The 13,910-nt window shown below is 48.7% G+C and overlaps 1 protein-coding gene across 11 annotated transcripts in view; it reads right to left on the bottom strand.

Moving 5' to 3' along the window:
• Positions 1 to 11,865, bottom strand: part of LOC133347509 (protein phosphatase 1 regulatory subunit 12A-like) — a 104,392-nt gene extending 92,527 nt beyond the window's left edge. For 5 of the 11 annotated variants that reach the window (XM_061559821.1, XM_061559825.1, XM_061559826.1 and 2 more), the window contains exon 1: positions 11,114 to 11,863. In XM_061559821.1, coding sequence (XP_061415805.1) covers positions 11,114 to 11,368 — 255 coding nt within the window. In that variant the 5' untranslated portion in view covers positions 11,369 to 11,863. Of the gene's footprint in view, positions 1 to 11,113 lie in introns of all 11 variants that reach the window. The other 6 variants (XM_061559819.1, XM_061559824.1, XM_061559818.1 and 3 more) reach the window with 3 other exon arrangements.
• Positions 11,866 to 13,910: the final 2,045 nt, after the last annotated feature.

Here is a 13,910-nt window from a genome sequence, read left to right as displayed (position 1 = left end):
TCTTCTTCGTGACATCATCCCCTTGCTGGCTTAGCACTACTGACCTGGATACACAGTTCACGGGAAATGTACAAGGGTCCATTGATTAGAACAATGTGGACAAGCCAACTAACACACATCCCGATTTTCACTTCATATAATTTCACTGCTAGAAAAGGCTACTATATATATACACACAGTAATTGCAATTTCATGTTGTACAAAACGTTTTGCAGTTCATATAAAAGTCTAGGTGGGTGATGCCGTGTCAAGATAGCTATATGTATTCAGAATCATAAGGTTGTCAAAAAATTTATCACAGCCAGAAATCGACTGAGCTCAAATATATAATTTGGGGTCAATAAAAATACAATGACAACCTTGTGAGAAGCCAAGTATCTAGTTGCTCTATGGAGAAAAGGGCCTCCAAGTCTAGGCATGTGGAGCTTCTTCTCAGAGCCAGCAACATCTTTCCACCTCTTCATCGAGGTCTTGAACTTGTCCAGTTGACCTGCATCCTTGTCCTCTCGTCCACGTGACCATATTCAGTTTTCAATGTTATGGGAACCACTTCCTGTCGCTTTATACTCCATAAGAGCAGACTAAAATACTTATTTTTTTAAATATAAAATTTTATTCAACCGTGCCAGTGCATGTTGCCACTGCCCAGCCATGCTGATTCAAGTATTCAAAAGGCTTTGGACAGTGGCTGTGATAATTGACTATCAGCAGCATGTGAAAATACCATTTTACGAGCTGCTAAAATGACACCTACAAGCATAGGCACATGGCACGAATGTGCAGAGAATGGGACAGCACCAAGATCCTCAGACGCGTTTGAGTGGTATTTCGCTCGCCTCAGCTTCTTCACACGGCCGAGTTTGTTGCCTCGCATGCAAGGCGCTATCATCAAGGAGAGGTAGATGGCAGTCGGGAAGTTCACAGCTTCTAACGTGCGCAAAGCAGCACGTGTAGAAGTAGAGCTGGCCACTCAAAGAGGGTTGCAAAGCCCCCCAAAAGCCTCGAGGCTCTTAATATCCATGGGAAGATCCCCCCCCTCCCTGCCCAGCGTTGAAAGCAAGGTGGACCCAAAGTCTCTAGGAAAGTGCAGTCATGTCGCCAAAATATCCCGTCGTGCCAAAAATCCACAAGGCGGCATAATGGCAAGAGACACGTGGACTGAGAGCCAGGCAATGCCGGCGATCATCCTTCTATCTCCCTGTTGGCTCAATTGACCTTTGGAACCAATGTCGCCAAACCGAGTTCAAGGTTTACACGTTTCCTGTTGCTTTTTTTGTTTTGTTGCGTTATAAGGTCGCCAATTAGTTTGAGTTACCAAAGTACTCCTATGTCCCCACTTTGACTGAATTCAGTCACATTCAGTTCCGGATATTATATGGCAGAGCAGGCCTCCACAACCAAGTTCAAGAAGACAAGTGGTGGGAGCGTGTCAATGACCGCTCAAGAAACCAAAACGTAAGGCCACCAATCTCTCCTTAACCCACTAACTATGAGCTCAAGGGATGTCAAAGTTTATGAACAGCACCTACGGCGACACGATGCTTCAGATTAACTTCTTTACCAAATGGCCGTCACACATTTTCTCTGGCGATTTTCCGCAATGTTGGTAATGGACACATCTGGCACAGTTTCACCAAAAATCAGATGAACTGGAACGTTTGTCAACAAGCGAATAAAACCGTGTAACTTTTTAATTTGTAGAAAACTCAACATTTCATAGCAGGTTTAAATGCCATAAGAATTTAAAAGGTAAATGAGCCGTGGAATTAATTATGACAAAAATCATCATATTTGATGCAAATATTGAAAAGGAATAAAAACAAATCTGCTTTGTACCGTCTTCCAGTTTGACACTTAAGGCTCACTCAATACCACCCCCTCCTCCTTTAGGAATGACATTCATGAACACCATGACAATAATGAATGTATCCGAATTGGAAACATGACTCATGTAATTTTCACAAATGGTCCTGAGGGAAAAAAAATATTTAGGAAGGAAAACTAATTTTAAGTCAGTAATTTCCAAAAGTTTATTTTAATTAAGCGAATGGCATTTGCGAACACGATGAATGTTAGCTGTTATCGTTTGCATGTAATTTATTATCACCGTCAGCTGTCGGTGTCACTGTATTTATGAAAAAAACTACAGACTACAATCACACACAGTACTTCATGCACAGCCAAGGTGTTTTCAAATAATAATGAAGACTGAATATGCCACACAAAGGTCAATGTATTTTTTTGTATTAATAATTCAATCATATCCAATGAAAATAGGTTACTGGGAGATATATTCTTTGGTTCTTTCGGTAAAGTCACGTACATAGAAAAATAATCAATAAAGTGAATAAAAATAATAATAAACATAATAAAAACAAAAATCCACGAATGTAGACTGTAGCCTGGTTCCTAATCGGAGTGAGTGTACTGGCAATCTATAATGTGAACTGTAGCCTGGTTATTAAGTTTGCTGAGTGCACTTGCAGTCTATAATGTAGACTGTAGCAATGGTTAATAACCTGGGTGAGTATACTGGCACTCTATAATGTGAACTGTAGCCTGGTTATTCAGTTTGGTGAGTGTACTGGCAGTCTAATGTAGACTGTAGCCTGGTTCTTAACCTTGGTGAGTGTACTGGCAAGCTATAATGTAGACTGGAGCCTGTTTTTTAAGCTGGTGAGCGTATTGGCAGTCTATAATGTAAGCTACAATCCACATTATAAGATTTCCAGTACACTCACTCCGATTAAGAACCAGGCTAGTCTACATTAGTGATTTTATTTATTTTTATTCACTTTATTTTTTATTTTTCTATCTACCTAAAGAACCAAAGAATATGAATTCCTGCAGTCACGAAAGTTTTAAGTCAAAAATCTAAAAGCACATTCTGTAGCTAGGAAAAAATACTAAATAGATTATTTCCCAAGCTTAGACAATTACAAATATGAACATACCTTGGAAAAGAAGATAAAACTTATCTGTACATAGCTTTTTTTACAGACCAGAGGATTGTGTCCAAACGTTATCTTTTACGGAACGTCTTTCCAGTTTTAATCCTGGTTAGAGGTAGATAAAATGAGTAATACTTTGCTTGAAGTCAATATCCATAAAAAATTTGAGCAGATATGAAAGGGAAACTCCAATGTGGCAAATAATTAATTTGCTTAACAGACTTATGAGCTATCAATAAAACATGATAAAAAACATCAAGACAACTCACTCTCTGCCTTGGGTTAAGACCAAAGAAATTGTGATCTTGATATGGCCGCATGCACTGACCGCAATTCATGTCATAAACAGTTTTAAAAGATACTCGCACATGTGTATCAGAAGGGTGTGCGCTGTCGCCCATCGATATTGACAACTGAAAAACACGTAACAAGTGAGTGAGCAATAAATGTATCTACACAGGTCAAAGTATACCCCTTTTCAAAATACCAATGGGCCAAAGATTATCTTTGCGGGTGGACCAGAGCCAACAACCCTAAAACTAGCAATGCCGGAGCATCTTCACGGGATACTCGGCCGCTCGGCCCGGAGGTTGTGTGGGGGAGACGTGACATCAGCACACACGAACCCGGCACAATGTTGTTGGATGCAGGTGATGTTACCACCACGCAGTTGCCCACCCGCATGCCAGTCAGCCAGCAAAAGTGTTTTTTTTTTATAAAAATATAAAAGCACAATATGATTATATTCCAATCGTGCTGCATGTGTCCTGTCACCGATGAAGAAAAATGCATTTGGAACTGTCGCAGTGAGAAGTGACAAAAAAACAAGTTCAAATGTTTATTCGATAGCCATAATTTAAACCTAGGAGACAAAGCCACACGCCCTACAATATTGTTCATTGTGAGGCCGACACGCATATCCTAAGCTTTGCAAGTAATCAATTTTCATGCGGGTTGTGCTGTTGGTAGAATGCGTGACTTGCAATGTGGAAGTTGCAACATTAAATCCCGACCATGTTCCGTCAGGGTTGATAGCGCAAGTACTACTTTGTGGAAAGCCAACTTTGGTTGTACAACAAGGTGACCAGCATCCACCGTAGCAATGGCAAATAGACACCAAAGGTTCAGGGTTGTAGATGAAGACAATCAATGCCACACAATCAATTACTTAAGCGGGAAAGCATTGTTTTACATTATTCATGTTAAAATCACATTTAGGTTTTTCAAAGAAACATGGGCTTGTTCCAAAAAATGCTGTAAACACTTACGTGGCCAATTACTTGACGAAGATGGGCCAAGCACATTATCGCTGAGCAGCTATCAGACTAAGACGTTCAATGTCAAAAGAGCAATTTGGTCAGGCTCAAAAGTCATGGGGGGGGGGGGTTGCAGGGGAAGTTGTTTCTGAGATGAAACACCCAGGTCCTAAAAGGATAAACACGCATCTGAGCAACAGGCATCACAGATATCTTCCGCTTTGAATTGTTACGGGCATGAAGACATACGAGTGCATTCTAGCCTGAAAAAACGTTTGCTTAAAATAAACCTCAGACGGCTGGAAACCGCATTCTCGTCAGCTCAGCATAGCCTGTGACAGTGGACCCTCGACGAAACAGAAAGCCCAGCCGCTTTGCGTGCGCCGCACACGACGTCACGCCAACACATTGGTTCCTCGTGACCACCTGGTTATTGTCGTGCATACAACTGTAGTGCATTCGACGTTCAACAATATAAAACGCCCTCTGCCCATCTGCGATTAAATCAAATAATTAAAGATGTAATGGAACATGCTCGCAACGTCAGCGGTGATGAGGTGACGCGTGATGTTCTGCACGGCCGTCAGGTGCTCGCCGCGTGGTTGGGATGTGTATTTCAAAGCTGGGACATTTCACGGACGGTGACCGATTAAAATGCCACTTTCCGCCCCGCGTGAAGTTTTAAAGGACATCGCATTTTGGGGCCAGAACGATCGTGCATGCACCAACAACTCTGGACGGCGATGACTATGTAAAGCTTTAAAAAATGGACCCAAGCGTGCTCTGCTTACAATGACCACTTCACCGGTGAAGTAGTTTGACATTCCACAGGACAACCTAGTCAGGAACAAGCCAAGTCGTCTCTATGCTCAAACCAGCCACGGGGCAGTGTGTATATATACTCTGGTGGCCCTGAACCAGCAGTTAATATTACACATTCCCATGGTGAGGACAAGTCTCTCTGTGTATGTCAATGTTGACTTCTCTGCATCCAGCGGTCCTAATTTTATCTACCTTCGTGGAATGATGGGCCGAGTCCACTCCAAACAGGGATTAAGTCGCAATCTGCCGAGTGTCATGCAAACAGCTTAATTCCAACAGCATAACCGAAAGGGGATTTGAAAATTGGAATCAAATTTCTGCTGAAGTGAGTCAGGCTTAAGTTGTCAACTCGAAGAATAAATACAAAATTACTTGTGCAATCGGCATTTGGCAGGTGATGAAATGACCGAGAATATATTGGACAGAGGGGAAAAAACTAAACATGAAATTGGTATTTTAAGTCAATAAAGTGATGAATACCTCGACCATACACCATATGCATTAAAACCAATCTTGAAGGCTTAAGGATGATTACGACACCTAACCTATACCCTATCTGGAACATCTAAATTCCAGAAGTGACTGTCAAATAAAGCGGCTATTAATCATCCGACGCTTTGTGTCACTTACACTGGAAAGTAATAAAGTGCTAGCAGTTATTTAAATGAGTCAGGGAAAGGTTCACATTCTATAAACATTGCCTGACCAACGTCTGCACTCACTCACCCAACCAACCCCCCTTTATGGGCTTGTTGGCTGGGCGAGCAGAACAGGTGGCATTTGCCTTCTTCTGCAAGCAACTATTTCCCTAAAACCGTAAATGCATTTTGCACCAACTTTACAACAACAACATAAACAACATGAACAAAGAAGAGAAGTGGTGAAATTCGAATGCTTCCATTTCTTCCAGTCTGGTCTGCCACTTTGCCGAGCGTGATCTGCAAGTTGCGATCAAGACTGAGGGGTCCCCCCGTCGTCATTCCGTTTTAGTTAATTTCGATGCGATGCCAACGCTACTGCCTGCCAGGTCTGCAGGTAGAACCCAGGACCTGCCTCCTGAGCCACTCCGAAAGCACTAACTGTACGCATGGAATTAAGCCAAGACCTTCCTGCCTTCTGTTGGGGAAGAGATTTAACGAGACGCAAGGCCGCCGCTGCAGCAGTGGACACTGTACCCGATTCGGTGGGCATTTGCTTAATTTCTCAGACATACGCACAAGAATAAGTCGTCTACATTTAGCTTCACAATTACCACAAGTGTCAATGGTCGACAAAGCAAACAGTTATATACAAATTAAGTATGATTTTAATTAAACATCCGATTCAAATACTCCCCTGTATATTATTTGAGGCCAAAGCTGTCAGCGTGCACATATGCAGGCCATCACGGCACACAAGGGGGGAAGGGGGGTGGGGATATGGTGAGATACATTACCTTACTGCATTTGCCAACGTTTACAAACCGCACCAGGTAATTATATAAGGCCGAGGTGACCTAGGGGAGGCCCAAAGGCCACTTCAGATATCACCGCTTATGTTGGCGGCGACCAGGACTAACATTCAGGTCACCGGTTCTGTATTGCAGTGCGCTAACCAGTACTTCACATACGACACCAAGACCAATATACAAAGATCCCCCGTATCGCCTGCAACAGGCTGTTAAGGCAAGTGCTGTTAGTGAGCACCTAGGAAAGCTGGCACGGCAACACAAGGTGACATTTATACACCACACCAGGTACTCATTTGAGGCCGAGTCAACCTAGGGGAGGCCCAGGACCAGTTGAAATAATCGTCACTGGTGTTGGCCGTGAGTGAGAATCAAACCCGGGTCGCCGGGTTCGCAGCACAGAATGCCAACCGCTACACTGCCACTCCCCTGACAACACACATTGTAACACACATCACACTCTACTGATAGATACATGGTATAGTATCAAATGTTCATGACCACAAGGCCATGTGAGAGAGATTGCACAGGAACTGCTGCTGGCTTTCCCCCACAATAGAAACTGCATCTAAACACACATGTACAACTGTTCATGTATGTTGAGAACAGAGCCCGACTTTGCATCGTAAAGCACAGAGTGCTGTTGCCGAGAAATTAAGGTCAACGTGGCACTTGTGGCGTAGTAAACGCCATGTATACCTGGTCGCCTTAGTCTCCCACGAGATATGAAAAAGTGCAAAAAAATATCAACAATAATTTACATTTCTTCCTCCCCACGCTGTGTGAGTTCATGGGGGTTGATTGACTATACTTCACCATGCAGGTCACAGAGGATTGGGAGCATACCAGACTTTTACTTTCGACTAAGTTGATCTTGCGGAGGCCCAGCCTAAGTTCATAACTATCACTGCTGTGGCCAGGGATCGAAATTGACGGATTAAATTATTGCACTTCTTTGAACTCATAATGCAACGTATCCGCACATTTACATACCTATTGAGTATAATTACATGAATACACAAAAGTGCAGGTGCGCGCCTATGCTCCAGTGATGGGCCATAACAGTGCATCGTTCAAATTACGAACATTGCGGGACAAAGTTACTCCAAAAAACAACGAATGTTGACTTCCCTTCACTAAGTGGTGGGGGATTATTTTACCAACCCACAAAGAGATGACGATGCGGCTTAGTTGGCCTTGGCAAGGATTCAAACTCACTTTCTCAACTGGTCAGCCTGCTGCTCTAACGCCACAGCAACACTGTGTGGATTGTACAAATATATTATACACGGTAAATGTAAAATTGACAATCGTAACTACGAAAGTGGGATGAAGCGGTGGCAGCCGTGTATTAGCGTTTAAAGCGAGCGACCAGAGTTTGATGCCTGGCCACGGCTAGCGTAAGCGTCAGTGATATTTTAACTGCTCCTGGACACCACCCTCTTCACCAATCTGCACTTACGAGGCAAGTGGGGGGGGGGGCAGGGAGGCTTTTATCCACCAGTCGATTTGACAAAGGGATGTGAATTTCTTTAATTACGAATGTATGTGTCCAAAAACATAACGCATATATGTGAAGGAACAGTAAGGCTACCAATTGTGAACCAATTCAGTGCAAAATATCAGCCAGGGTCAACTAGACCCCACTACCTTCACAGTAAAAAAACATCTATAATAACTGGTAAGGCTGCCACTACTCCATGTGTGTTATTCACTTATATGTGTGATCAACAGTTAGCGCGCTATGCTACGAATACGGCTACCCGAGTTCGATTCCCGCTCACGGCTAACACCAATGACAATAATCTGAACCAGGCGCAGTGCCTCCCCTAGGTCGACTCAGCCTCAAATGAATACCGTGTGTGGTGTGTAAACATCGCCACTGGGGAGACAAAGGTGGCCGGGCGTGGTGCTGGCTACAGACCCCTCTAATGTACCATTCCCCGGCCTTCATCGGTGCTCACGAACATCACTTGCCCCAAGTCTGTTAAAGCTATACGGGGGATCTTTGTCTTTGTGTGGGTTCAATGTTATTAAGACTCGCTGAGGCTTTCTTAAATAAATGACGACTTGCTTGATGCAAGGACGTTCAATGTGGTTGGTGCACTCTACATGTTAAGGGCATCCTTTTTTCCCCAATGCCCAAAATGTTTTAATTTCAACCAACGCTGCTCGTCAACTAAAGTGCAGCACTTATGAACTTGCATCATTTTACAATCAAATTACAGGAAGTAATTAGATACTGTACACGACTTTATTGACAGTGCAGTGATGGCTAATAAACCAATCCATCGCAGCCTCATAAAGCAAATGACCCTGGCTGGGATTTGAACTCGTAATCTAGTTTTGAATAAGGTGCTGCCTTGTTACTTCGCCAATTAACCATGGAAGGGCCCCTTGCCCATCTCTCTCGCACACAAACATACATTGTGTGCATTTACATTTATATAGATGAAACATTTGCAACTGTGCACAGTACAGAAGACGAACAATCTCATCATCCAATCCACCACGCCAATGCCAGTGAAGTAATGAATTCTAGAGGCCTACAAGTTCGCGCCTCTAGGCCACCCCCCCCCCCTTCCATTCTTCCACGGGGCTCACACATCACCTCACTGAACTTTATGCAACCACAACACAGCAATGACAATACTAACGGTGTGTGATGCTGGGATCGAGCCAATTTTACCTTGGTGAGGATTCAAATAATCTACATTTTGGAGGACACGTTATTGCTCTGCAATGTACAATGCAAGCTCAACATAACATTTACACATCCACAGATGTGTATCGTGTATAGACACACAACTGATCATCAGTATATAAAACAGCAAATAACTAACAGTGTACTGAGTATTAGACAAAGATCCCCAATAGAGCCTTGACAGACTGTTGGGGCAAGTGCTGTTAGCGAGCACCTTTTAAGGCCGGCACGGCATACGAGGTCGTGGGTGGGCACTACCACGCCCGGCCGCCTTTGTCTCCCCAGTGGCGATGTTTACACACCGCACTCGGTACTCATTTGAGGTTGAGTCGACCTAAGACCGGTTCAAATAATCGTCACTGGTGGTGGCCGTGAGCGGGAATCGAACTCGGGTGGCCGGGTTCATAGGGCAGCGCGCTTCACCTCTACACTACCGCTCCACATCATTTCACATTTCACAATTTAATGCAAATACGAAAAGAGGTGGTGGTGATGATGATAATAATACAGTCATGCAATGGTGTTGATGATGGTGATGTAGATAGATGGTGGTTATGATGATAGTGGTGTTGATGGTGATAATATATATGATGGTGATATGGTGGTCGTGATGTGGTGGTCGTGATGGTGATGATGTGGTGATGTGGTGGTCGTGATGATGGTGATGCTGGTGGTGATGCTGGTGGTGATGATGTGGTGATGGTGATGTGGTGGTCGTGATGATGATGATCGTGATGGTGGTGGTCGTGATGATGATGGTCGTGATGGTGGTGGTCGTGATGGTGGTGGTCGTGATGGTGGTGGTCGTGGTGTTGATGGTGATGATAATGGTGGTGGTGATGATGGTGTTGATGGTGATAATGGTGGTGATGGTGATGATGACGATGGTGTTGATGGTGATAAGTGTGGTGATGGTGATGATGGTGATGATAGTGGTGGTGGTGATGATGACGATGGTGGTGGTGGTGATGTTAATGGTGTTGATGGTGATGGTGACGATGGTGGTGGTGATGTTAATGGTGACGATGGTGGTGGTGATGATGACGGTGGTGGTGATGATGACGATGGTGGTGGTGGTGATGTTAATGATGTTAATGGTGTTGATGGTGACGATGGTGGTGGTGATGTTAATGGTGTTGATGGTGACGATGGTGTTGGAGGATGAAGCCATGGCTGGTATGAGAAGAACCCCAGGAATTCCATGTTTGGGACGAAGTGAGCTGCACGTACAGTACGTGTATTTATGTCCAACATAGGTCACATACCAAGCCGTCGTTTTATCACAGCCCATAACAGTTTGAAATATTAACAAGGGGGAAACTTTGTATTTAAATGTACACAACTGTGCACATTACTATACAACACAACCACACCACGCAAATAATGTTGTCGTGGAGTAATTACGACAAGGGCCTTGTGGGTCAGGGCCTGTCGGTCTCGTCCATCACTCCCCTGCTGCTGATGATGATGATCATCATCATCATAACTGCGGTGATGGTGACAATGATGATGATGTTGATGATTGATAACGCCGATTATTCGTACAGTAAGGCAATTCGCAGTGACATTTTTGTACGGAATGCCCGATGCAGCTTTCTTGCACCTAGCGTCAAAAGTAGAGGGGGGGAGGCTCATTCCTGCAACATTAACACACACACAACTACACACAGCACAGCGCATTATTATCACTATTAACACTGGGGGAACTAATTAAAAACTACGACGACGACTACGACTAATACTGATGATGATGAACCACGGAGGCCTTGCGAGGCTGGGCCCTCTGAATCTCTCCTCGCCGTGTCCACTCGTTCAACCCCTCCACTGCTTCTGCTTCAGCTGACAACGCTCGCTGCTGCTGCTCCTACTAACCACCATCAAACAAACAAACAACAACCACCAACAACAACAACCACCACCACAACCACCTCACCTGGTGCAGCGCGCTCAGCCCGTCCACGTTCGCGTAATTGATGTCGGCGCCGCGCTCGATCAGCGAGAGCACCTCGTCCGTGTCGCCGCTGGAGCAGGCTGCCAGGAACACGGCTCCATCGTCGAACTTCACCTTGCTCTTCTTGCGACGAAGCACCGCCGTCTCGAGGTCCGTCTCGGAGCCGGCCCATCGCTTCAGCTGCGCCGCCCGCTTCTGCTTGGCGCTGTCGGCACGGGAGCGGTCGTCCGCCGCCATTTTTGGGGGATAACCCCCCTCCTCCTTCTCCTCCTCCTGGTCTCTCTCCTCTCTTCACTCCCTCTTCTTCTCTCCTCTGTTCTAAGTGCTCGTGTGGTGGCGATGGTGAGGGACGACGAGCTTCTCTTCCCCTCCTCCTCCTCCCTCTTCTTCCCCGCCTCCTCCTCGCGCTCTCGCTCACCGCTCGTGGGTTGGCTGCGGTGGGGCGCGAGTCGTGGTTAACAAAAAAAGAGGGGCTCGGGGTGGGGTCGGTTGTTGTAGGTTGTTGGTGGGCGGTCTCTCCCTCTCTCTCTGTCTCTCCCTCTCCCTCCCTCTCTCGTGTGTGTAGGGGGTGTTCTGTGTGTGTGATGTATGGCTGGGTCGTTGGGTCTCTCTGACCGCCCCCCCACCACCACCACCACCACACACACCTCACGCTCTTGCTCACCACATCTCGCCCTGAGGACGACGACGGGTGTTCCCGCCACCCACCTCCTTCGCTCTGTGCCGGGGATCCTCGTCCCCCTCTCTTCCACAAGTCTCAGTCTCCCTCAGAGTCCCTCCCCTAATTAGCTCTCCCCACCCACATCGACGTCTCTCCGCCTGCCACTCCACGAATCTCTCTCCCCTCCCCCATCCAGGTCCCCTCCCACTGTGCTCGCCCCCCCTCTAAGCCCCACCCCCTACACCCTTGCCCCTCCCCTCTAAGCCCCACCCCCTACACCCTTGCCCCCCCCTCTAAGCCCCACCCCCTACACCCTTGCCCCCCCTCTAAGCCCCACCCCCTACACCCTTGCCCCCCCCTCTAAGTCCCACCCCCTACACCCTTGCCCCCCCTCTAAGCCCCACCCCCTACACCCTTGCCCCCCCTCTAAGCCCCACCCCCTACACCCTTGCCCCTCCCCTCTAAGCCCCACCCCCTACACCCTTGCCCCCCCCCTCTAAGCCCCACCCCCTACACCCTTGCCCCCCCCTCTAAGCCCCACCCCCTACACCATTGCCCCCCCCTCTAAGCCCCACCCCCTACACCCTTGCCCCCCCTCTAAGCCCCACCCCCTACACCCTTGCCCCCCCTCTAAGCCCCACCTCCTACACCCTTGCCCCCCCCTCTAAGTCCCACCCCCTACACCCTTGCCCCCCCTCTAAGCCCCACCCCCTCAACCCTTGCCCCTCCCTCTAAGCCCCACCCCCTACACCCTTGCCCCCCCCCCTAAGCCCCACCCCCTACAACCCTTGCCCCCCCCTCTAAGTCCCACCCCCTACACCCTTGCCCCCCCTCTCTAAGCCCCACCCCCTACACCCTTGCCCCCCCCCTCTAAGCCCCACCCCCTACACCCTTGCCCCTCCCCTCTAAGCCCCACCCCCTACAACCCTTGCCCCCCCCTCTCTAAGTCCCACCCCCTACACCCTTGCCCCTCCCCTCTAAGCCCCACCTTCTACACCCTTGCCCCCCCCTCTAAGCCCCACCCCCTACACCCTTGCCCCCCCCTCTAAGTCCCACCCCCTACACCGTTGCCCCCCCCCCCTCTAAGCCCCACCCCCTACACCCTTGCCCCCCCCTCTAAGCCCCACCCCTTACACCCTTGCCCCCCCCCCTCTAAGCCCCACCCCCTACACCCTTGCCCCCCCCTCTAAGCCCCACCCCCTACACCCTTGCCCCCCTCTAAGCCCCACCCCCTACACCCTTGCCCCCCCCTCTAAGCCCCACCCCCTACACCCTTGCCCCCCCTCTAAGCCCCACCCCCTACACCCTTGCCCCCCCTCTAAGCCCCACCCCCTACACCCTTGCACCCCCCTCTAAGCCCCACCCCTACACCTTGCCCCCCCCTCTAAGCCCACCCCCTACACCCTTGCCCCCCCTCTAAGCCCCACCCCCTACACCATTGCCCCCCCCTCTAAGCCCCACCCCCTACACCCTTGACCCCCCCTCTAAGCCCCACCTCCTACACCCTTGCCCCCCCCTCTAAGCCCCACCCCCTACACCCTTGCCCCCCCTCTAAGCCCCACCCCCCTACACCCTTGCCCCCCCCTCTAAGCCCCACCCCCTACACCCTTGCCCCCCCCTCTAAGCCCCACCCCCTACACCCTTGCCCCCCCTCTAAGCCCCACCCCCTACACCATTGCCCCCCCTCTAAGCCCCACCCCCTACACCATTGCCCCCCCCTCTAAGCCCCACCTCCTACACCCTTGCCCCCCCTCTAAGCCCCACCCCCTACACCCTTGCCCCTCCCTCTAAGCCCCACCCCCTACAACCCTTGCCCCCCCCCCCCCCTAAGCCCCACCCCCTACACCCTTGCCCCCCCCTCTAAGTCCCACCCCCTACACCCTTGCCCCCCCTCTCTAAGCCCCACCCCCTACACCCTTGCCCCCCCCCTCTAAGCCCCACCCCCTACACCCTTGCCCCTCCCTCTAAGCCCCACCCCCTACACCCTTGCCCCCCCCCTCTAAGCCCCACCCCCTACACCCTTGCCCCCCCTCTCTAAGTCCCACCCCCTACACCCTTGCCCCTCCCCTCTAAGCCCCACCTTCTACACCCTTGCCCCCCCCTCTAAGCCCCACCCCC

Source organism: Lethenteron reissneri, chromosome 26 (genome assembly GCF_015708825.2).
Source record: "Lethenteron reissneri isolate LAM-NWPU_2019-01 chromosome 26, ASM1570882v1, whole genome shotgun sequence".
Taxonomy (NCBI): Eukaryota; Metazoa; Chordata; class Hyperoartia; order Petromyzontiformes; family Petromyzontidae; genus Lethenteron; species Lethenteron reissneri.
This window is presented reverse-complemented; position numbering and strand designations above follow the sequence as displayed.